This window comes from Cuculus canorus, chromosome 26 (assembly GCF_017976375.1).
Source record: "Cuculus canorus isolate bCucCan1 chromosome 26, bCucCan1.pri, whole genome shotgun sequence".
NCBI lineage: Eukaryota > Metazoa > Chordata > Aves > Cuculiformes > Cuculidae > Cuculus > Cuculus canorus.
Genome location: NC_071426.1, coordinates 2638116 through 2659808, shown reverse-complemented (window position 1 = coordinate 2659808; position 21693 = coordinate 2638116). Strand labels below are relative to the sequence as shown.

The 21693-nt window shown below is 47.9% G+C and overlaps 1 protein-coding gene and 1 long non-coding RNA gene across 3 annotated transcripts; one reads left to right on the top strand and one right to left on the bottom strand.

Annotated features, from left to right (window-relative positions):
* Window positions 1-148: 148 nt before the first annotated feature.
* On the top strand, window positions 149-12060 carry STC1 (stanniocalcin 1). Of its 2 annotated transcripts, none has more exons than XM_054049727.1 (4): window positions 149-505; window positions 2861-3000; window positions 3990-4201; window positions 8286-12060. In XM_054049727.1, exons 1-4 carry the CDS (start codon window positions 388-390, stop codon window positions 8554-8556), a joined length of 741 nt encoding a protein of 246 aa, XP_053905702.1. In that variant the 5' UTR covers window positions 149-387; the 3' UTR covers window positions 8557-12060. The 2 variants fall into 2 exon arrangements, with proteins under 2 accessions (XP_053905702.1, XP_009569734.1); XM_009571439.2 differs by having other exon boundaries at window positions 2858-3000.
* A 101-nt stretch (window positions 12061-12161) lies between these two features.
* On the bottom strand, window positions 12162-21515 carry LOC128849212 (uncharacterized). Its single transcript, XR_008447207.1, has 5 exons — window positions 21219-21515; window positions 19769-19925; window positions 15942-16086; window positions 14639-14710; window positions 12162-12259 (listed from the first exon to the last, which is right to left on the bottom strand). It is a non-coding gene; the product is annotated as an uncharacterized LOC128849212 (long non-coding RNA).
* Between the last annotated feature and the right edge of the window lie 178 nt (window positions 21516-21693).

The following is a 21693-nucleotide window of genomic DNA, read 5'->3' as shown; positions in this document are numbered from 1 at the left end:
TGGAAAATATTCTTCCTGTGAAGTTGCAGTTTTCTGGGGCTTGAATGAGTCCACTCTGCCATTGGCTCTGCCCAGCGTTTCCCGATTGGCTCGGCAGCCCGCAGGGGGACCGATAAGGGCGGCTATAAAAGCCCTCAGCTCTGCTCCTGGTCCCCCAGTGAGAAGGAGCCAGAGGGGCCAGGCAGAACCCAGGCTGCAGCACCTCCCTAAGCCTCAGCAGACTCCTTTCTCTCTCCCTGGGAGCGCGTATCCAGATCCACATCTTTGCTCAAGCCGAAGTGGAAGAAGAGAGAGAGAGAGAGAGAGAGACACATAGACCAAAAAAAAAAAAAAGAACCAACACCACCCAAAAAAAAAAGCCCACACTTAGCGGAAACTTGTCAGAGAATGCTCCTAAAGTCTGGTTTTCTCCTGCTGCTGGTGATCAGGGCGTCTGCATCCTATGAAGCTGAACAGAATGACTCTGTGAGCCCCAGGAAACCCAGGGTCGCAGCCCAGAACTCAGGTAACACCCAGCAAGGAGGGCTTGGAGCTTAAGCCCTGATGTATTAAACTGTTTCAGATCTCTTACTGCTGATTAATTCTTTTTATTCTCTTTTTTTATTTTTTTTTTTTACCTCTCTCTCTTCTATTTTGGTTTGGTTTTTTTTTTTTTTCCTTATAAACTTAACGGCTGGTAGGAACAAATATGAATTTAAGAGGCTGATATTGGTGCAGAGCTGGAGAAGAAACCTTCTCCTTCCAGGAGCTGGGGCAGGGAACCGGTGTGTGATCTGCTTGCAGGATGCAATCCATTCTCTCTCCTCCTCCCCCCTGAGTTCCCTGTACTTTTTCCCCCTTCCCTGCTTGCATGTATCCTTCTCCCTTCTCCAGCTGCACTCAGACTTTGGTGGGAAATTCCTTGCTTTTTCGGAAGTTGATAAAAATCCGTGGAAATTTGATGGAACTATTGTTCTGCCACACATCTGCCTATTCAAAGAGGGGGAGAGAGATGCGACTTTGAAGAATGCAGTAACCTAGAAACTGTCCACTGCTAGCGTTTTATTTTCAAACCCTGATTGCTGTCGAGTCAGATGGTACCGTAAAAAATGCGATTGTGACATTTAGCAAACTTGCTTTTACAATGGATGCCTCCACTTTGTGCACTAGAGATGCTGAGATAACTTGGACACATTGTCTTGAACAATGGGAATTAAAAAGCTGTCTTCTAGTCTACTGGAAAGATATTAGAGCTCTAATTTGGAGCTCATTAGCAAATGTCTTATTTTAGATCCGCAAGGCTCTGCAGCATTATCCTAGGGTGTTTGCACAATTTCCTTTTGTATTTGGTTGCTATAGAAACATAGGGGCTCACTATTGCACCGTGCCTAAAACAATAAAAGCTTAATGCATCCTAAGTCTGCTGAAAGCAAAGTTATCATTTGAACCTGTGGAAACATGATGGGAATGACTTGGGCGATGGGGAGAGGGTGATCTTACCGAATATTTCTCCCTTTGGGGAAAGCAGGAGGGGTTAATTTTGTTCATATCTTCTTTCCTCCTCTTTTCTATAAGGAGCTTGGTTGTACAGATACATCTTAAGGCTACAGTTTCTCTCCTAATAAGGTGTGCTCTCTTCCCCTAAATGCAAATCCTCACTTTTCCCACACCTAAGATCTCGCTGGGAGACACTGGGTTTGCATTTCTTCCTAAAGAATGTCTTGTAACCTGATCTGCAAAAGTAATGAATATGCCTTGCGCAGCCACATAAGGGGACAGATGTTCAGCTTACCAAAAAAGGTTAATCCTGACTAATTTCAGGGCAATCATGTGGCAATACTGCTGATTCATTGTTAAAATGCCTAGTATCTGCACTAAAAAAAGATGGGATGAGACAGATACCAGCCTGCTCAGACTAACTACTGCCTCAATAATCGGAATTATAGGTGGTCAGCTCCATTCCCTTAACTTTCTCTGCCCAAATGCGCCTTCTCTTTGCAAATCTTCAGCAATCTGATCTTTCTTGGGTACCAGCTTATTGTTTAGGACCAAGATGCTCATCCAAGTCCTTTGTAGTTCTGACCATCAAGGCGCAAACTAAAATCTTATTTCTGGATACTTTATGCTTTTCAGAAAAGCCCAGAGAGCTCCGACGTTGGCAAAGCCAGCGCTTCCTCACAATGAGGACCAATTTCACGCCAGCTGATTGTAAATCACCATCACTTTGGTCTTAGTCTCAAATGAGGTTTGGGAGCCAGGTGCTGCCAAGCTGCTCTCTGGTGGAGAAGATCTCGCCACCCAGTGCTCTTAGAATCATAGAATAGTTTGGATTGGAAGAGACCTTAAAGATCATCCACTTCCAACCCCCTCGCAGTGGGCAGGGACATCCCACTAAATCAGGTTCTTCGTAGACACCTCCTCATTACTTCTGCCTTCGTTAGAGCAGCTCTGAATAAAGCTGTCAGTGCATGCAGTCAGAATCAGGTTGGGATGGAACTGTAAGTCCCCGTCTATCAGATATTGCCTCTCTTTTAATCTGTATGCCACCGACTGAACGTTTGGGGCGTTGCAGTTTCTCTTCCTTGGTTTGCTGGTGATCTCAAGGCCAGGTTGGATGGGAGCAACCTGATCCAGTGGAAGGAAGTCCATGGCGGAGGGGGTGGAACTGGATGATCTTTAAGGTCTCTTCCGACCCAATCCATCCTATGATTCTATGACTTCAGTTAATAACTCCCTTTGGCCTCTCTTCCTTAACTCTCCTCAAAAGCAGTAAGGCTACTGCTTGACTGCAGTTGAGCATGACTTTGTGCTGGAGAAGGGCTTTAAGGCATCGGCGAGCCATGCGTGTATAATGCTGTGCCTGTTCCTCTCTCCGCAGCAGAGGTGGTTCGCTGCCTGAACAGTGCCCTCCAGGTGGGCTGTGGGGCCTTCGCCTGCCTGGAGAACTCCACGTGTGACACAGATGGCATGTACGACATCTGCAAATCCTTCCTGTACAGTGCTGCTAAATTTGACACTCAGGTACGGTACAAGTATAAAGGGCACAAGAATAATACCTCACCGTTAGAACTCTCTTTTCATGCCCCCGTTCAATAAAGTGCTCTTACAAGTCCTGCGACACTAAAGCATGTGATTAAATGCTTTTTTGAGTGGATGCCTTAATTTCTCCATCCTCATTGAGATGGGGTCTGTGCAGGCTTAACCTTTCTTTTCTTGCAGCCCTTCCTCTGAAACATGCTTTTGGTTTTTGGCTACAAACGCATCCTTCAGGGCTATTTTCTCCGGTACATTTTCCACATAGCGTATGTTGTGTGTGAGGACTTGGCAAGGAGCAGTTTATGGGGCGGAGAGGAAAGTTTCCTCTTCAGGAGGAAATAGAAACGTTCTTCTAACAAAGTCAGTCTGCCTGTGTGACCTGGCACAGGGCTGGGATTTGAGTTGGAAGTCTTCAGGCTTGGGAACGCATGGCCAGATGAGCCTCTCTGGAGCTGCAGTCTCTTACAGCAGAATAAATAAGAGAATATCAGAGGGCTCTGGTGCTGCAGAGGGCCCTTTTCCTTCATTCTTTCTTCCCAAAACATGCACACACCCCTCATTCCCAAGGATGAACTTAAAAGCTCTTCAAGCATCCTGAGGGTTGGGCAACCAGATGCATTAAATCGCTGGTACGCAGCAAGCTGTCCCCTCCTGGATGCAGAATTGGCCCATCTTTGGTGCTGGCAGGGCTCAGTCTGTGCAGGCAAAGACTTCCATTGCCTAAATCTCTTGGGAACAGGAACTCCCTGCTCTCCAAGGACTGTGTGATTCTCAATTTAAACCGCTGTGAAAGTAACTCTGCAATAATTGCGAGCATTTAGGGTTCAAGTCCCTGCCGTGCTTGGTAAGGGATCTCCAGCAGGTTTATAATTGCAGCGAGGGTAATTAATAGCCACCAGCCACAGCGGAGTATCTGTTAATACGTCCCTTCCTAGGAAATGCGTTGCAATATAAGGTTTTGCTTCTGTTTGCAGGGAAAAGCTTTTGTGAAAGAAAGCTTGAAATGCATTGCAAATGGGGTCACGTCCAAGGTGTTCCTCGCCATCCGGAGGTGCTCCACTTTCCAAAGAATGATCTCCGAAGTGCAAGAGGAGTGCTACAGCAAGCTGGACATGTGCGGCATCGCCAAGCGAAATCCTGAAGCCATCACGGAGGTCGTCCAGCTTCCGAATCAGTTCTCAAACCGGTACGTGGAGCTTTCCTCAGCTCAAGTGCATTAAATGCAAAAATGTGAGGCATAGAGAAAGAAATTAGAGGAACCAAGTTGACCAGCTTCTTACAAGCCGTAATATAGCTTAATGTTCTCTGCCTTTTCAAATCCTTGTTAAGTTTTACCAGCATTCTTCTGATTCTCCTTTTGGTAAATATAAACATCTCCGGGGGAGAATCATAACATTAATTAGATGTGCTTCAAAGCCTGGAGCGTGTTTAAATGTTAGTTCTTTCAGTCTGAATGCCGTATAACGGCAAGCAGAGCTTTTAAATACCAAACCAGTTTGATTAGTAGAGCATCTGTGGCGTGGTGAGCGCTTCAGAGCCTCCCAACCTCGTGCAGGTTCATTCATTTCTTCAGGCTGCACCCATCCTCTTTTTGGGGTTTATGGCACGCAGCAATTGAGATCTCTCCCTTTGACTTCTCACGAAGAACCAAGAAGGCTTAAAGGGAACCAGCAAACAGGCTCCTCTGTGACCACCTTCTGCCGTGATCCTGTAGTTCATATTTCTAGGGACAGGCTGCTGTTCTTAGCGGTCTCTTTTACAGTCGTGTTCACCCTTGTTCCTTCTCGATAGCAAAAGCTGAATGCAGAAACAGGCACGTCACACTGCTCTCCGGTGCCTTTATCTGAGCACAGAACTGCCCTGTCCTCATCCTCCAAGGACAAGGGACAGAGAGAGGCTTCAGGGAGCTACTGCAGTCTGCGCAGTCATGCTGCAAGGGCAGGGATTTCTTCCTCTAAATCCTGGAACAATCAGTGCCGAGTCTTGTGATTGGGATCAAAGGGATCCTTTTGAATAGTTTGAGTAAATATGCTCTAGAATTTGAGTGCAAACAGACCAAGCTGCAATTTAACATGTTGGCTGGCTGCGGCGAATGCTACAGCTCCTCTGGGGTGGCTGTTTGGCTTGATCTGATTTAGTGGGATGACCCTTCCCATGGCAAGGGGGTTGGAACAAGATGATCTTTAAGGTCCCTTCCAACCCTAACTATTCTATAATTCTATGATCTTAAACCTCCAGACTTATCCTAGGACGAGTGTGCAAGTGATATAGAGGTGTGGCATCTCCAATCAGCATAACTTGATTAGAGAAAATTGTTCTAGATGTTATATCCAGAAATTCCTACTTATGAGAAGGTGAAAATTATCCTTGTGGATAATTCCTTTCCCCTCTTTTTGCAAATTTGGAAGAGGTTTGCTTGAACGTTCTCCTGGGGTCTGGGATGAGGAGCAGGCAGCACTGCGGCACGAGTGTTGTCGAGTCTGGGGGAGCGGTTCAGGTCAATGCGATGGATCATAGAGTTAAACAGCCCTTAGTTGGGTTGTAGGACTGAAGGTGGGATTTGTGGACACTTGAGAGAGGGAGGATGCGGTGACAGCAGCTGCGGTGTTCTACGTGCTGGAGATGTTCCTCTCCAGAGGACCGAGCCTGAACCGGAGCCGCAGTCTCCCAAGCGAAGGGAACTCCTCCCACCCTCAGCCGCCAACCCTTGTTGAAGCCAAAGGATATTATGACATGTTGAGTAACAAAAGCAGCAGGATTTCCCAGCTAATAGTTTACATTGAGGTCTCCTAAAGCATCCTGCTTTCCCAGCCCCTGTCCCAACATAGCCACAGAATAAGAATGTGCCAGTTGGCCTGGGACACCGAGGGGAAGTAGTTAAAGGTCATAGCATCTTCCTGTGATTTAATCTGATGGCAGGAGAAGGAGGAAAGGAAAACCTCGTTGCCTTTGCTTGCACTTTAGCTACCGAAAGGCACCAGCGAGTTGTTTGATTGCAGCTCCAGCTATGGCAACCACCAAGCTGTCTTTGTGTGAAGGAGGCGTAGGCAGCACAGCAGAGGAAGGTAGGTAGGATCCCTTCCTCCTGTCCTCTTCAGGCTGGAACTGATTGAAGCTGGATGCACGGCTCGCACAGATGTATTCGTCATCAACCGCCGTGCACGCTTCAGACCTTCATATTAGCACTGTGGACTTGTGCTCCGCCGTGCCAAAGCCTGGTCCTTTTGTACATCAAGTGCAGCAGAAATTTTAACCTCACCTGACCTCCCCTGGCTGCTCTAAAGGCCAGAGCTGAGAGTTAGGAAAGGAGTTTGAATGTAGACTCTCATTTCCCTCTTCCTTCCCCTCCTCCACCTGCAGGTTATTCTCTTCTCTGCTCCCGTGGAAAAATATCACGGTGACCTTAACGGCTTAAAATAAGTTCCCTGGTGTCCTTTCAGGCAGAAGTAGCCCAGCAAGTACAGGACCACTCCTCTCGTCCCAACTTTCTCTGCCTAAGATGTTCTCTTGGACAGTGAGGTCCCTCTTTGCCAGCTTTTCTCTCCCTGCCCAAGCCGGGGGTGCACACAGGGCTGCTCTGACCCTGCCTGAGTCCCGTGGAGGATGGTTTCTTTGAGCACAGTTCTCCACTCGGCTCAAGCAGTGCCGGGGAAACAGATCAGCACAAATTCCTGGCTCCCTCCTTGAGCAAAGAACGTGTACTCAAGGCTGCTGAAAGGAGAAAACGCAGCCGCAGGCTGGAAAGAAGACAGAAGCGCCTCACTTGTCATTTAATCGTAGAATCATAGAATAATTTGGGTTGGAAGGGGCCTTAAAGATCATCTCATTCCAACCCCCCTGCCATGGGCAGGGACATCCCACTGGATCAGGGGCTCCGAGCCCCATCCAACCTGGCCTTGAACACCTCCAGGGATGGAGCAGCCGCAACTTCCCTGGGCAACCTGTTCCAGGGCCTCAACACTCTCATGGTGAAGAAGTTCTTCCTAATGTCCAGTCTAAACCTGCCCCTCTCCAGTTTGTACCCATTGCAGCTTTCTTGAAGCCCCTTCAGGTACTGGAAGGTCACGCTAAGGTCTCTTCTGAGCCTTCTCTTCTCCAGGCTGAATAAGCCTACCTCTCTCAGCCTGTCCTCATACGGGAGGTGCTCCAGCCCTCGGATCATCCTTGTAGCCTCCTCTGGACCCGTTCCAACAGCTCCATGTCCTTCTTACGTTGAGGATTCCAGACTATGCATGGTCAGCTTGTTGGAAGTGACAACTGATGTCCTAAAGATCTGTCCCCAGGGAGTGCAGGCATCTGCCGGACTCTGAGCTCGCTTCTCCTACTTCTGGTGCTGTGGTAAAGGCTGTGCATGGAGGGGAAAGGAGAGTGATGAACGGGAACGGTGCCACAGGGATGGATGCGTTCCTGGGAAGCACTGTAGTGGCTCAGTGGTTTGTTATCCTGCCTGGCGATGAGCGTTATAAGTCTCTTAGAAAGATGCAGCATTTCCAATACTCAAAGGGGCTGCAGAAAAGCTGGGGAGGGGCTCTTGATCAGGGAGGGCAGGGATAGGATGAGGGAGAATGGTTTTCAGCTGAAAGAGGGGAGATTGAGATGAGATCTTAGGGGGAAATGTTTTGCTGTGTGGGCGGTGAGGCCCTGGCCCAGGTTTCCCAGAGCAGTGGTGGCTGCCCCATCCCTGGAGGGGTTCCAGGCCAGGTTGGATGGGGCTTGGAGCCCCTGATCCAGTGGGAGGTGTCCCTGTCCATGGCAGGGGGTGGAACTGGATGGACTTTGAGGTCCCTTCCAACACAAACCTTTCCACGATTCTATGCAATTATTTTTCATTGTAAAGCTCTGGGAACTTTACTTGTTTAGCAGAGAGTACAACACACAATTTTGCCAATCCCTGCATCAACTTAGCTCCTTGCTCCCGCTTTCTTTCCGATCCACCGGTGTAACACCATGATCTTACAGCCTTACCTTTCAGAGCTGGAGCAGCTGCTCACTTAGGACAATTAAATGGATTGTGTTTGATGAGTTGTGTTCCTTTCCAACGTCATGGGCACAGCATCGCCAGAGCCTCAGCATTTGTTAAGTGCAGTGAAAGTATCTACATTGTGCACTGTGATAAATCACTTTCAGTCATACCCTGAATAACTTAGAAATTCCGATCCTCATAGTTTTTATCCCTTGAACCGGTCTCCTGACTTGAGTTCAGCCCTTTATTTGTTTCTTTTGTCTTGCTGGGAGATGCTTTGGGATAACGGGTGGTAACTCTCGTGCAGGTATTACAACAAGCTGGTGAGAAGCTTGTTGGAGTGCGATGAAGAGACTGTCAGCACCATCAAGGACAGCTTGATGGAGAAGATTGGGCCCAACATGGCAAGCCTTTTCCACCTGCTGCAGACAGATCACTGCGCCCAAGGCCACCCGCGTGCCGACTTCACCAGGAGGCGGATCTCCGAGCCACAGAAGCTAAAACTCTACTTCAGGAACCTCCGAGGTGAGGGTTCCATCCCAGCCCACGCGAAGCGTAGCTCGGCTGAAAGCTCATAATGTCATGGGGGGAGCGACCATGGGTGTGTAAGGGATGCTAAGCACTACCAAAGCTGAAGTCTCTCTTCTAGAAGAGTAATGCACCCAAACCAAGTGTACTGTAGCTAGTTTTAATAACACCTAGGAACCGGTTTTAGATTTAGTCATTAATATTTTCTATTCCTCTCGAACAAAACACTTTTGCATGGGTCTGTGTTCAGTGTCTCAGCTTTCCCGCCGTCAAAACGTCTCCACCTCTTTTCTTCCCCACAAAAAGATACCCCAAATGATCTTAGTCTTAAATAGAACCTTACAGTAGTCAGGCCTTCAGACACCAAACGCGAAACGTACTGTAGCGCTAACACCGTTGAGGTCTGAAGATTTGGCACCGAGGAGAATAGCTCATTCTCTCTTGTATTAAGCTGGTAGGCGACGATAGATGCACTAATAACTATTGCACATCCTAACGATGTCAATGGAATTCGTGTTATGAATCTGTGCTGGCCATGGACGAATATGAATGTCATATTCCTGGTCTCTTAGTGTCATACAGTCCTAATCCTTCCAATACAGCTCCGTTAACCCGTCAATTTACCAAACCCGCTAGCTGGAGGGGAGTCTAGTTACCGTAAGCTGGCACCACGGTGCAAAGTGAGTTAAAACAACCACCCCGACACACACCAAATCAGGAAAGGAACATTTTGTACTACGGAAATGATGAAAAGAGGTGCCAGTCTATGGTTGAAGCTAGTCAGAAGGTTGCGTAATCCTGCGTTGTATTTAAAAGCTAACATCTATGTACTGTATTTAATTGTCTAAAGCTTTAAATGAAATCTAACAAAAACAAACCCTGTCTTAAGACTAGAGTATTAAAGGTCTTGCTCTAACTGTGGTATAAATAGTTTTAAAGATCTGTCATGTACTGTACATAAATTCCACCGAAGTCTGCTTAAAAGGAGCAGAATATAATAACTTTATTGCATAAACTTAGTTTTGTAAGTTAGCTATTTCATTTTTTTTTCCTGGAAACAATATCTCTGTCGTATTCAAGAGTTCACATTCTACTCTGTGGCCTTTTTACAATGGAAGAGAGATGATGGTTAGGATAGAAATTATTAAGACAGGGCCAGAAACAAGCCTCTCTTCTACGAGGTATTCAAAACCAAGTTGGATGAGGCTTTGAGCAACCTGATCCAGTGGGAGGTGTCCCTGCCCATGGCAGAGTGTTGGAACCGGATGGGCTTTAAGGTCCCTTCCAACTCAAACCATTCCATGATTCTCATAGTTAGAAAGAATAAAGGAAAGAGTTCAGGCTGGCCAGTCCGATCTCCACAGCACTGCCGTGAGAGACGTGGGCCTACCCGAGGCACGACTGCTGCTTCTGGAGAGCTCTCAGATGGCTGACAAAGAGCTGCTTTGGGATCTCAGCTGCCACAGGGTAAAAATGCCTTCAGAAAGCTGATTTCTGGAGCAAGGCAGGAAAAATCTCCTTAAATTCTCTCACGAGTAAAGCGATGTGCGTGCCTTGAAGAGGCCACATGTAACGATGCTCTCAGCTCTGCCTTTCCTCCCATCCACCTCTGGGGCAGGCTCTGGGGACAGGAGTGGAGCAGCAGGTCGTGCTGCGGTAGCTGCGCTCTGCACAGTAGCCCAGCTCGGCTTCGTTGAGCCAAATAAAGCCACATCGAGGCACGCGATCAACGAGGCCAGTTCCACGCTCCAAATCTATCCTCCTAGAGTCCGTTTGCAGAGTGGATGCCTCTTGCTCAACTAAAGAGCTGAGAAAGGAGGGATCTATTTTTCTTTTTCAAAATCTAAAGCAATATAACTCTTTTTTTTCTTTTTTTTTTTTAAACCACAAAGCCTTTAAACAATAACTTGCTGCTAATATATTGAAACCAGATGCAGTGGCAGCATTTCTAATATTGCTGTCTTCATTAAATGTAGCCCAAAAGTGCTGTCATAAAATTGTAAGCAGCAAAAAATGTTGCTGACGGTAGAGGGTTGTTATTTTCTTTCTTATTTTTAATACTCTGAACCGTGCCGTCCAGGGCAAGCGAGATGCAATATTGCTCGTTCTTAAATTGCAGTCAGGTCTATAGAGTCCAACACAAAGAAGTTCTGCAAGGTGAAAACCAAAGGCTCCGTGAATATCCTGACCCTAAAAGTTTGTCTGATGCCTGGGGACTGATCCCAGAGCTGTGCTTACGTGATCACGCGCCCTTTGGCTCGCGCTGCGCCCTTAGGAGACAGAGATGACTAAGTAGGGTTTGTGCACCAAGTGGATGTTGTTATTTTGGGGAAGAGCTTCAGAAAGGTCTTCACCTGGCTTGAGGCAGCGTCCAACAATGGTTTGGATGACCCAGCTCAAGGTTGTGTGCAACAGCCCTTGGGTTGGGTTGCCAAGGTCTCCCATGGGGACCCACAGAGCTCACTGAGCAGCCACCACTTCCCGTTGCGACAACGAGTGGCTCCTCTGTTGCTCTGTGCATCCGTTGCTCTGAAACCCCAAAGAAGGTTTATAAAGTTGATTTAGATCAACTTTGGGTTAGAATACCCTGAACCCTGTCTTTCTGGGGCTGTGATAATGAACTTTCTCTTTCCAGTAGGAATTTAAACTTGTCATCCCCTTAATACGAGTGGGAAGATGACAGAGAAAATAATTCCCCCCGATTCAATTTGCTCTGGTATCGTGGGTAACCATCACCCATGTGAACCAAAAAGGCTGCCTCTCCACCCCGGCGCTGCTGCTGGGCACTCACTGGATGCCCCGTGTCGGAGAGAGAGCCTCAACTACATCATGAGACTTTTGAGCTGCTTTAATATGTCACTTTTTTTTATCCAATGCTGAAGCTGCAAGATCACAATCCATGAAATCAAAAGGCCTGGGGTTCACCTTGCCTAACTTTTGCCGTCTAACCTAAGCTGGTCGTCTAAAACCCAAGGAGGTGGACATGGAGATGGGCAAGATGCTTCCCATCCACTGGGAAGGATGGTTGGTTTTAGATGGTTTGGCTTAGGGGAGAGAGATCCCCCCGGGGATGGGGAATGAGTCTCAATATTAAGTCCAGTTATTTCACGGTTTATTTAATCTCTAATGCTTTATTTTTTTAATCTTCATTGCAAAATGATTTCTCTTGGGGGCGGGGAGGGGCTTCTCTAGAAATGTTTGCATGATTCTCATTGTGATTTGTTTGCACTTTAGATGTTTTGTGCCATTATAAATTTGCATTATGTATTTATAATTTAAAGATACTTAGGAGGGGGAGAGTTTGGGTTTTTTTGTTTTTTTTTTTTTTGCTGAGTACTGGAATAAACAGTGAGCATATCTGGTATATGTCATTATTTATTGTTTAAATTACATTTTTAAAGCTCAGTGTGTTCATATAAAGGTTATTTGAAACATATCATAGTAATGAGAAAGATGCAAGTTATTTTCTTTGCTTATTTTTATAATTAAAGATGCATAACATAATGAGGCCTATGTTGGATTTTCTTCTGCAACGAAATAAAATGTCAAATTTAAGGGTTTTTAGTGTTTAGACTCTTTCTTTGAACCTCACGGTGACTGCTGAGTATTGTCCCACCAACAAGCACGTTGTTGCACTTACCTTTGACTGAGCATCGTCGTTTTGGGCTGTTGGGATGGTGACTATCGCGAGTCCAGGCCCTGTAGTGTGAGTGAGGTGAGGGGTTCATCTCCCAAAGTCTTCATCTCTTGACTCTGCGAGACCGGAGAAAAACAAATAGAAGGGGCTGAGTGCAGAGGAAATGACCCCTGAAGGAACCTCTCAGCATCCAGACCACCATGACAGGTATCACCAGAACAGTCATCCTCGGGATGCATTTGGTCTGGCCAAAACCTCCAGCCCTGGACTCCACAATGTCCAGGAGCAGCTGGAAATCCCTGTGCTCATAAACCTCTCGTCATTGTTGCCCAGTGAAGGTGTGGCTGCCCCATCCCTGGAGGGGTTCCAGACCAGGTTGGATGGGGCTTGGAGCCCCTGATCCAATGGGAGGTGTCCCTGCCCACGGCAGGAGGGTTGGAACTGGATGATCTTTCAGGTCCCTTCCAACCCATTCTATGATCTTTAAGGTCCCTTCCAACCCAAACTATTCCATGGTTCTCATTTGACCTTGTCAATTGTATCTTTCTTAGCCTTGATAACAAAATCCCAGCAGAACAACTTCTTAACGACTGCATCCATAACGGCAGTGCAGGAAAAAGAAAATACCTTGATTTGGGCTTTGAAGTGGATGTAAGTGTGCATTTACACCTCATTCAGGAAATCTTTAATTTCCAGTGGAAGATCAAAAAGAGTTTAATACTCATTGGAGGAAGAGTGGCAGAGTAATTCCGAGATATTGCTCCAAAAGCTACTGCGGAGTTTAAAAGAATTACTTCCCCCATTACATTAGAGTAAGACTTGTCCAAAGAATAAAACTTAGCGAGGTAGTTGGATTTAAAAAAAAATATTTTCCTTCATGTTTTGTTCAGAAAAATAAAAAATACTTTGAAAAGGGACTGTTAAAATTTGGCTTTTTGTTTAAGTCCCTTTTTAGTCAAAAGTTAAATTCGTAGTAACGACATCAGAATTTTTCGATCTTCACAAAGCTGTTCTAGGTCACAGCCCTGAGAGGTGATGAGGAAGAGCAATGTTTATTTAGCGTTGCTGCACACTGGGGCCAAGGTGCTGAGGAAACCAGACCTTCCCCGAGCTTCTGGTCATAGAATGGTTTGGGTTGGAAGGGACCTCAAAGCCCATCCAGTGTCACCCCCTGCCATGGGTAGGGACACCTCCCGCTGGATCATACAATGATCATACACAACAAATTCTTTTTGAGACCCTGGTAATTTGGGGGTGAGTGATTTTCTTTCTCCCCCAGGTGCTAAACTCAACTCCAAAAAGAGAGGAGTCAGTGACACGAGCCTGGTTCAAAGCAAGTTCATCTGGGCTCCACCAGAAAGCTTTGTAACACAAGTTTTCCTTTCTTCTCCCAAATTTAAGGCCAATTATGTCTCCTCTAGATAAAAAATGTCAACAATACATTTAGAGAGAGTATCGAACAGGCAGGTGACTCAAGCGAAGGTCTTGAAAAAGAACACAGTTGTTAATCAGACTGTTAGGAGGACGATCATCATTGTCATCATCATCTTCTTCAAGGAGGAGGAGAAGAAGGAGGAGGAAGAAAAAGGGTTTTCAGCTGAAAGAAGGGAGATTGAGATGAGATCTTAGGAAGAGATGTTTTCCTGTGAGGGAGGGGAGGCCCTGGAACAGGTTGCCCAGAGCAGTGGTGGCTGCCCCATCCCTGGAGGGGTTCCAGGCCAGGTTGGAGGGGGCTTGAAGCCCCTGATCCAGTGGGAGGTGTCCCTGCCCATGGCAGGGGGTGGGAGTGGATGGACTTTGAGGTCCCTTCCAACCCAAACCATTCCATAATTAGATGATGATGGTGATGATCCAACCCAAACTACTCTATTAATCTATGCTGATGATTATTATCATTACATATTTTATGGGAAATTTTTACCTGGTAGTCCCAACTAGAACCATATTTTTGAAGTGCAATGAGCTGTTAAGGGTTAGAAGAACAGTGACATGTTCAAACCAGCGCTGATAAGCAGAGGTTTGATTTTACTAAATCAGCTGCAGAGATCTAACCAAAGCAGCCACCACGGTAGAAAAGCTGTGCAGAAAACAGCTCCCAGAAAAGGAAATCTCAGCTCAGTGACAGCGCAGATCACGGAGTGCATTAAAGTCCTGGTTATCATCTTCAAATGGAACATACAGAGCAGGAGTTCATTTGATTTGGCCGAAGCCCAAAGAACATGATTGACTGATGTTCTTGTCTTGTCCTTTTTTAAAGTTTCATTACAAAACAAGGGGGAAATCATTTCAGACTTTCCTGGTCCTCACCCTTCCTGCCTTGCTTTGCTGCTCTGAGCAAGCGGGAGAGAAAGAAAGAGTGGGAGCAGGAGAGGAGGAGTATGATCTTTGGCACTTCAAATGGCTCTGGGCAAAACGACTGGGAGTGAAATTTGGGAACAGACTTCACTTCCTGCCTCCTGTCAACTTAGAAAAATAAAAAAACCCAAAAAAAATACCTCCAAGGCCTTCCACAGTATAATAAAGGACGTTGTCTTTGCCATCGTGATTCAGCCAGTATGACCGGGAATCTGAAAGAGGTATAAAAACAAACGGTGAAGTCGAAGGCTAAAAATATAATCAAAGTGCAAACAAATCTCCTCGGCAGTGGTCGTTCCCATCGAGTGAGGTTCGACGGGTGAGATGCAAAAGCAAAAGGCAGAAGAAATGCGGATGGTTGTGGACGTTGCTGTATCATAAACCAGGGTGCTCGCAGTCGCCCGACACTGAGCAATGGAGGGGTTTATATATTTCATAGAAACATAGAATTGTCTGGTTGGAAAAGACCTTTGAGATCATTGAGGCTAATCATACCTGTCCACTACTGAACCGTAATCATGAGCACCTCATCTACCCTCTTTAAACCCCTCTAAGGATGGAGACTCCACCACTGCCCTGAGCAGCCTCTTCCAGTGCCTGAGAACCCTTTCAGAGGAGAAATGTTTCCTAATATCCAACCTAAACCTCCCCAAACACAACTTGAGGCCATTTCTTCTCATCTTACTGCTGGTTACTTGGGAGAAGAGGCCAGCACCCACCTCACCACAACGTCATTTCAGGCAGTTGTGGACAGTGATGAGGTTTCCCCTCAGCATCCTTTTCTCTAGGCTAAACAACCCCAGGTCCCCAAGTTGCTCCTTCAGAACAAAAGCACTGGATAAAACTACACAGATGGATTTTTGGGGAGGGAAACACAGCTTGAAGCCCCTCTCTTTCCAAGGCCTGATCTTAGAGAGGGACATTCAGCTGGAGCACCTCCCGTCTGAGGACAGGCTGAGAGTTGGGGTTGTTCAGCCTGGAGAAGGCTCAGAGGAGACCTTATAGTGACATTCCAGCACCTGAAGGGGCTACAAGAAAGCTGGAGAGGGGCTGTTCATAAAGGCTTGTGGGGATAGGATGAGGGGGAATGGGAATAAACTGGAGAGGGGCAGATTTAGACCAGACATAAGGAGGAATTTCTTCATGATGAGAGTGGTGAGACGCTGGAACAGGTTGCTCAGAGCAATGGTGGCTGCCCCATCCCTGGAGGTGTTCAAGGCCAGGTTGGATGGGGCTTGGAGCCCCTGATCCAGTGGGAGTTATCCCTGTCCATCACAGGAGGATTGGAACTAGATCATCTTTAAGGTTCCTTCCAACCCAAACTACTCTACGATTCCATGAAAGTGTGTAGACACTATTGTTCAACAGCATAAGCCACAAAAATAGCTTTCTTGCAATAAATCATTTTCCAAGGAGACAGCTCTTTGGTTGCAGTACACAAACCTGAATTTCCAAAAGCTGGATTCCTCCTCAAGAAAGCCAAGTCAGGCGTTGGAGATAACATCAGGCAATTTTTCTTTTAACCCCCCTTATCTCGGCACTGGAGAGGGATCCGTGTTGCGGCTGGAGAACCTTAGGCAGAAAATACCTGCGAGAGACACAGTAGTTTTATTCCAGGTGACAGCTGGAAAAACTAGTAAAACCTGTATGAGCTCATGGCGGGGGGCAAGGTAATTATTTTCACATGGATGGGATCTTTTTTTTTTTTTGGCTTCTTTTTTTTCCTCTTTCCTTTTTAGCTTTAAGAACTGAAACGCCAGGATAGCCCAGATTGTGGCTATAAAGGATGATCGAGTGGCTACTTGCCCCTTCCCGCATCCCTCTCCTGGCAGGATGGGTGCTGCGGGTCTAGACAGAAAAATCCAAACTGGTTTAACGATTATATAAAGAGAAAATCATTTTATGGAGACTCCATTCTCTGTATTTTCAAGCCGGGAGAAAAACGCTGGTTGATTCCTTTGCCTTTTCTTCAGGGTTATTTTTCATTTGCAGGCTTGGAGCGTTTTGGGGGCTGTGAAAACAAATCCCTGCTCTTCCCTCGATGCGCTGTTTGGCTTGGAGTAATCAGCCGGGCTCAATAAAATCATCAGCCATCTCCAGCCAGTCAGACCAAAACCCTAGCACGATTTTGCTCTCCACTGGGGAATTCAAAGAGTCCAAAGAGGCAGAAAGAGCCCAGCTATTTATTTTGATTACTAGGCTGATAATTAATCCTAGAAGCTTTTTCAGGGCTTAAAAAATTCTTTTTTCCGAGCCGTTGTTTGCTTAACTGTTTCACATGTGCTTCTTAGAATCACTTTTATTCGCTGGCCATGATTTTCATGGGAATGAGGTGTCCGGCTGTGGGCTTGAAGTTCACATTTGTGGTTAATTAGCTGAAAAAAAGGACCCTTTGATCTTTTCCTTCACTCCTACGGGCACAGTGAAGAGCACGGCACCCACGGGGTCGACTCTAGAGAAGCCGCGAGCATGAAAATGTAAAAGATTAAATGAATCTGAACAATACGAGAGGAATACAGATGTTTTCTTGGGTTATCATTCCCCCACTGCATCTGTTGCCATGCTCCAACGTTGCTCAACTCCCTTTTCCAACAACCTTTGCTCACCATATCCTGGCTGAGCAGGACGCGCTCCTGCCAAGAGGAATCTTTCCTGCCCAAGGTAAATCTTTCCTTCCTTTGGGCAAAGACCCCATCCTCAGGAGGAAGGAAGGAGGAGGCTCGCGGGGAAGTGCATGACTGGTTAGGTGGAGCTGCTGTCGGTGAGTCAAGAGAGTCCCAACGACGCACGAGCATTTTCCTCCTCGTCACTCACGCGGGTGCCGGCAAGGACGGACAGCCGAGCCCTGCTGACACCGTTAAAGCTTTGATTGATGGAGCTGGAGAGGGCAGATGTTTTATCGCTGCATCAGAGGAAAGGGCTCCGGGCAGATCCACCCACAGGGGCCTCCCGGGAGATGCACCAGCCCCGGAGCTCGATTCCCAGGTCAGGGAGCAAACTTCCCTTAAGGATGGGGAGTGGTACGTTCTGGCCGAAAAAAAAAAATGAGATTACCAGAAGGACAATATTGGTTTTTCCTCTGGTGTGGAAAGGCGTTCTGCTCTGCTCCCAGCATTGTGCAGCTTTATTCTTCCTAGGGGTGTACGTGGAGTTCACGGAGCCTGACGCTCACCCCTTCGTTAGTCACTTGCTCGAAGCCTCAGGGCCCCTCGGTGCTCTGGGGGATGATCAGCATCCAGAGGAATTTTCCACGAATCCCAGATATCGTCCCTTCATCCCCTTTAGGGGCTGTTTAGGATGCTTTGATAAAGCCCTGCTTTTCAGCTTACGGCTATTAAGCGAGGCTGCAAAAGCAGATCGACACCAGCTGGGACAACCCCAGCCCAAACACCAGCCCTTCTCCAACGCAACGTGTCACAGCCACCACCCACGGCCCAGTTCCGTGCAACTGAGCTGCCAGGAGCATATGGCTGTGACATTTCCCAAATCTCACATCCAAGCGAAGCTAAAAATGTCACGTTCATGTCATGGAAATCCTGTACGCGTTGGTGCCCAGCTCAGCTTTGCAGTCTCCTACTCCATTTTTTTGCGGCGAAGGGTTTCCTCTGCCATCAGAATAGCAAATAAACCCCCTCTCTGGTATTCAAACTGCTAGAAAAAAGCTGATTATTTGCCATATAGGGAGCAAAATCATGCGTATAACCTGAATTTCCAGCAATTTGCTAAGCAGACACGGACCGAAATGCCACGGGGAGCAGCACACATCCCTCTGGGTGGCCGGGCTCTGGCAAGATGCGTGTTAGGTTGTTTTTCAGCATCCCCTGATATCCAGCGGATGGGCACGAGACGAATGAATCGATAATACAGTGGGTTTTCTAAATTACATGTGTTCTCAGAGAGATCTGATGTGCTCCGGCTGCTCGTCACGCAGGTGGCAGTTCCTTACCGAGGCTGTAAATGTTGTTTTAATGGAGCAATAAGTTTCTTACACGCTGAGTGACTGATTAGAATCATAGAATCATAGAATCAAGGAATGGTTTGGGTTGGAGGGGATCTCAAAGCCCTTCCAGTCCCACCCCCTGCCATGGGCAGGGACACCTCCCACTGGATCAGAGGCTCCAAGCCCCATCCAACCTGGCCTTGAACACCTCCAGGGATGGGGCAGCCACGACTTAATTAACCACATTCGTTGCCCCCAAATGCCTTAAGAGAAATGAGCCAACTTTCTCAGCTCACTGCCACCTTCAACATCGCAACACCCAGCTGAGATCTGAGCTCCAAAATAAGTCCTGGTTGCCCTGGGACAAGTCTAACCCAGCAAAATTCAGAATGGAATTGGTTTAAGCAAGGATGGGAAAGAAAACCTGGAGATGCCCTCTTCTTGGAAGGCATTTTGGGCTTCCAGCTCAGTTGGAATTTGATTTTAAGACAATTATTGATGAACTCTCAGGAAGTTTGGGATTTGGTCATCGTGGCAAAAAGCTCCTCTGCTGGGAACGGGACGAAAGCGACGTCAGCCGTTGCACAGCATCACTCCGAAGGATTTCTCATTCTGCACCGAGGCTGTCAGGAAGCGATTAAGAAAGCAAAGGAAACAAAAGCAAGTCAAAGAGTTTTGATCCCGCTCACCCTCTTCCCCCCACAGTGCTGACGCCAGAGAGCAGGATTAATCAGGGGCTCCTTTGAAGCCAAGCTTGCGTCAAAGGATGGTACCTGAAAAGAAGGAATCGTCTCTATTCCAGCATGGATTCGAGGCAGAAAGGAGGCTGATTCAGGACAGAGCCTCTAACATAGTGTTTCCCAGTACTGCTACTGGGATTGCACTGGGTGGCAGGAAAACCAAAGCTGGTCTACGCTCTTTCCACCGAGCTGGGCTTAGACCACGTTCTGGCTGAATCAGCAAAGCACATCATGATCCTAAGGAAGAATTTCTTCAAGACGAGAGGAGGGAGGCCCTGGCCTAGGATGCCCAGAGCAGTGGTGTCTGCTCCATCCCTGGAGGGGTTCAAGGCCAGGTTGGATGGGGCTTGGAGCCCCTGATCCAGTGGGAGGTGTCCCTGCCCATGGCAGGGGCGTTGGAACTACATGACCTTTTGGGTCCTTTCCAACCCAAACTATTCTATGACTCTATGATTCTATGGTCTGCATCCCCATCCCATCCGGGGAGCACAGCCGTGTCCAACTGCTTCTGATAAACTGCTCTCCAGTGCCACAAAAAGATGCGTTACAGCGCACACGGGCAACCGAAAGGTCGATTTCTCCAAACCTACCCAAAAAGCCAGGGGTATTATTTACTTTCCTCTCTTCTCTCCTCCTCCCAGGAGGCTCCGATGTGTTTTCAGCTGGTGTGGCCACCCCCAGAGCCGGCGTGCAGCCTGACGTCACCCCCGCGCTGCACCTCCAGATCCCATTTATGCTGGCAGCACTCTAAAGATAGATCCAAGCAAAGATTATCAGCCGGAGCGGTATTAATAGGAGGCAGCTGCTCTTTTAAGAAGCTTTTAAATAATGTAAAGAAACTTTGTCGTATTTTTAAAAGCCTTTTAAGTGAGCCAAGCCTCCTTCTCCTCTCGCAGCCCCGGGCACCCACGCCTGGGGGATGTGTTGGTCCTGAAGGGTTCCTTTTTGTCACCAAAGCAGCTCTTCCACCCCACACAGGGTAGAGGACGTGATTCCATCCCAAAGGGAGGGTGGCAGCGGGTTTGTGGAGCCACGAAGGGGAGCGCTGACCTCTCCATTGCTTCATGAGGCCAACTTAGAGCAGAGACTTCTCCAATAAAGCCATCGGTTTCATGGGAAGCAAAGTGAGACGGCTAAACCAGCTCCGAGCAGAGCAACTACATCCTTGTGGGTTAGCAGGGTTGTGCGAAGCTCTTTCCCACACTGACATCCTCCCTGCTCTGCAGTGGGACCATGCGCACTGCTGGGATGGGTTGGTGGGATGGGCAGGTGTCCTACTGCCATGACTTTTAGTGGCACGAAGGGAAATAAGGCAAGATTTGGGTTTTTCCTCCAGTCAGCGCCAGCTCCCAGGCTGGGCTTCAGCCAAGGAAATGGCTCCGGAGGGCAACACCAGCCAGAGAAAACTGTGAAAGGCAAAAATAAATATTGTGAAACTCCGTCTGTAAGAAGCCAGCTGCAGCTGCTGGTCACCACATCTGGATGCCGTGGCGGAGGTCGGGGCCAGTGGGCAGGGGCAGCATCTCCCCTACCTGTTCTGGCTGCTGGGGGCAGGAGAAGGATGCTGCCCAGGCTCCTAGGAGCCGTGCCATCCCTACAGCATCCTCGTTCCTCTGCTTGGTAACTTCATCTCCCTCTTAACTGAATAATGGAGTGAAACCTTAGCTGTGCTTCTCTCAGCCTGAAAATAAAACCCTTCAAGGCAGCGCAGGCTGCTGCGAAAGGCGTTCAGGGCTGTCTGCACTGAAAGGGGAGTGGGTATCCTACACCTGGGTCGGGGCGATCCCAGCCATGAAAACACAGCCTGGGTGGAGAATGGGTGGAGAGCAGCCCCGAGGAGAAGGACTTGGGATGCTGGGGGATGAGGAGCTCAACAAGAGCTGACAAACGTGAGCTTGCAGCCTAGAAACCAACCAGCCCTCAGGATGGTGGTGGATGAGAAGATCAACAATGTTCTTTCATAGCCCACCAAGGCAACCGTGTCCCGGGACCAGCAGGGGAGGGAGGGGATTCTGCCCCTCTGCTCTGGTGAGACCTTACCTGGAGCCCTGCATCCAGTTCTGGGGTCCTCAGCACAGGAAAGATGTGGATTTGTTGGAGTGAGTCTGGATGGGTCCACGGAGATGATCCAAGGGCTGGAGAACTTCCTGTGTGAGGACAGGCTGAGAGAGTTGGGGTTGTTCAGCCTGGAGAAGAGAAAGCTCCAGGGAGACCTTAGAGCAGCTTCCAGTGAGGAAAGAGGCTCCGGGAAAGCTGGGGAGGGGCTCTGGATCAAGGAGTGCAGGGATAGGATGAGGTTTTAAGCTGCAAGAAGGGAGATTGAGATGAGATCTTAGGGAGAAATGTTTTGCTGTGAGGGTGGGGAGGCCCTGGCCCAGGTTGCCCAGAGCAGTGGTGGCTGCCCCATCCCTGGAGGGGTTCCAGGCCAGGTTGGATGGGGCTTGGAGCCCCTGATCCAGTGGGAGGTGTCCCTGCCCATGGCATGGGGTGAGACTGGATGGGCTTGGAGGTTCCT

Coding starts and splice junctions, on each gene's coding strand:
- STC1 (XM_009571439.2), top strand. CDS start 388: ATGCTCCTAAAGTCTGGTTTTCTCCTGCTGCTGGTGATCAGGGCGTCT. Junction 3,001..3,989: donor CTGCTAAATTTGACACTCAG/GTACGGTACAAG, acceptor TTCTGTTTGCAG/GGAAAAGCTTTTGTGAAAGA. Junction 4,202..8,285: donor CCGAATCAGTTCTCAAACCG/GTACGTGGAGCT, acceptor ACTCTCGTGCAG/GTATTACAACAAGCTGGTGA.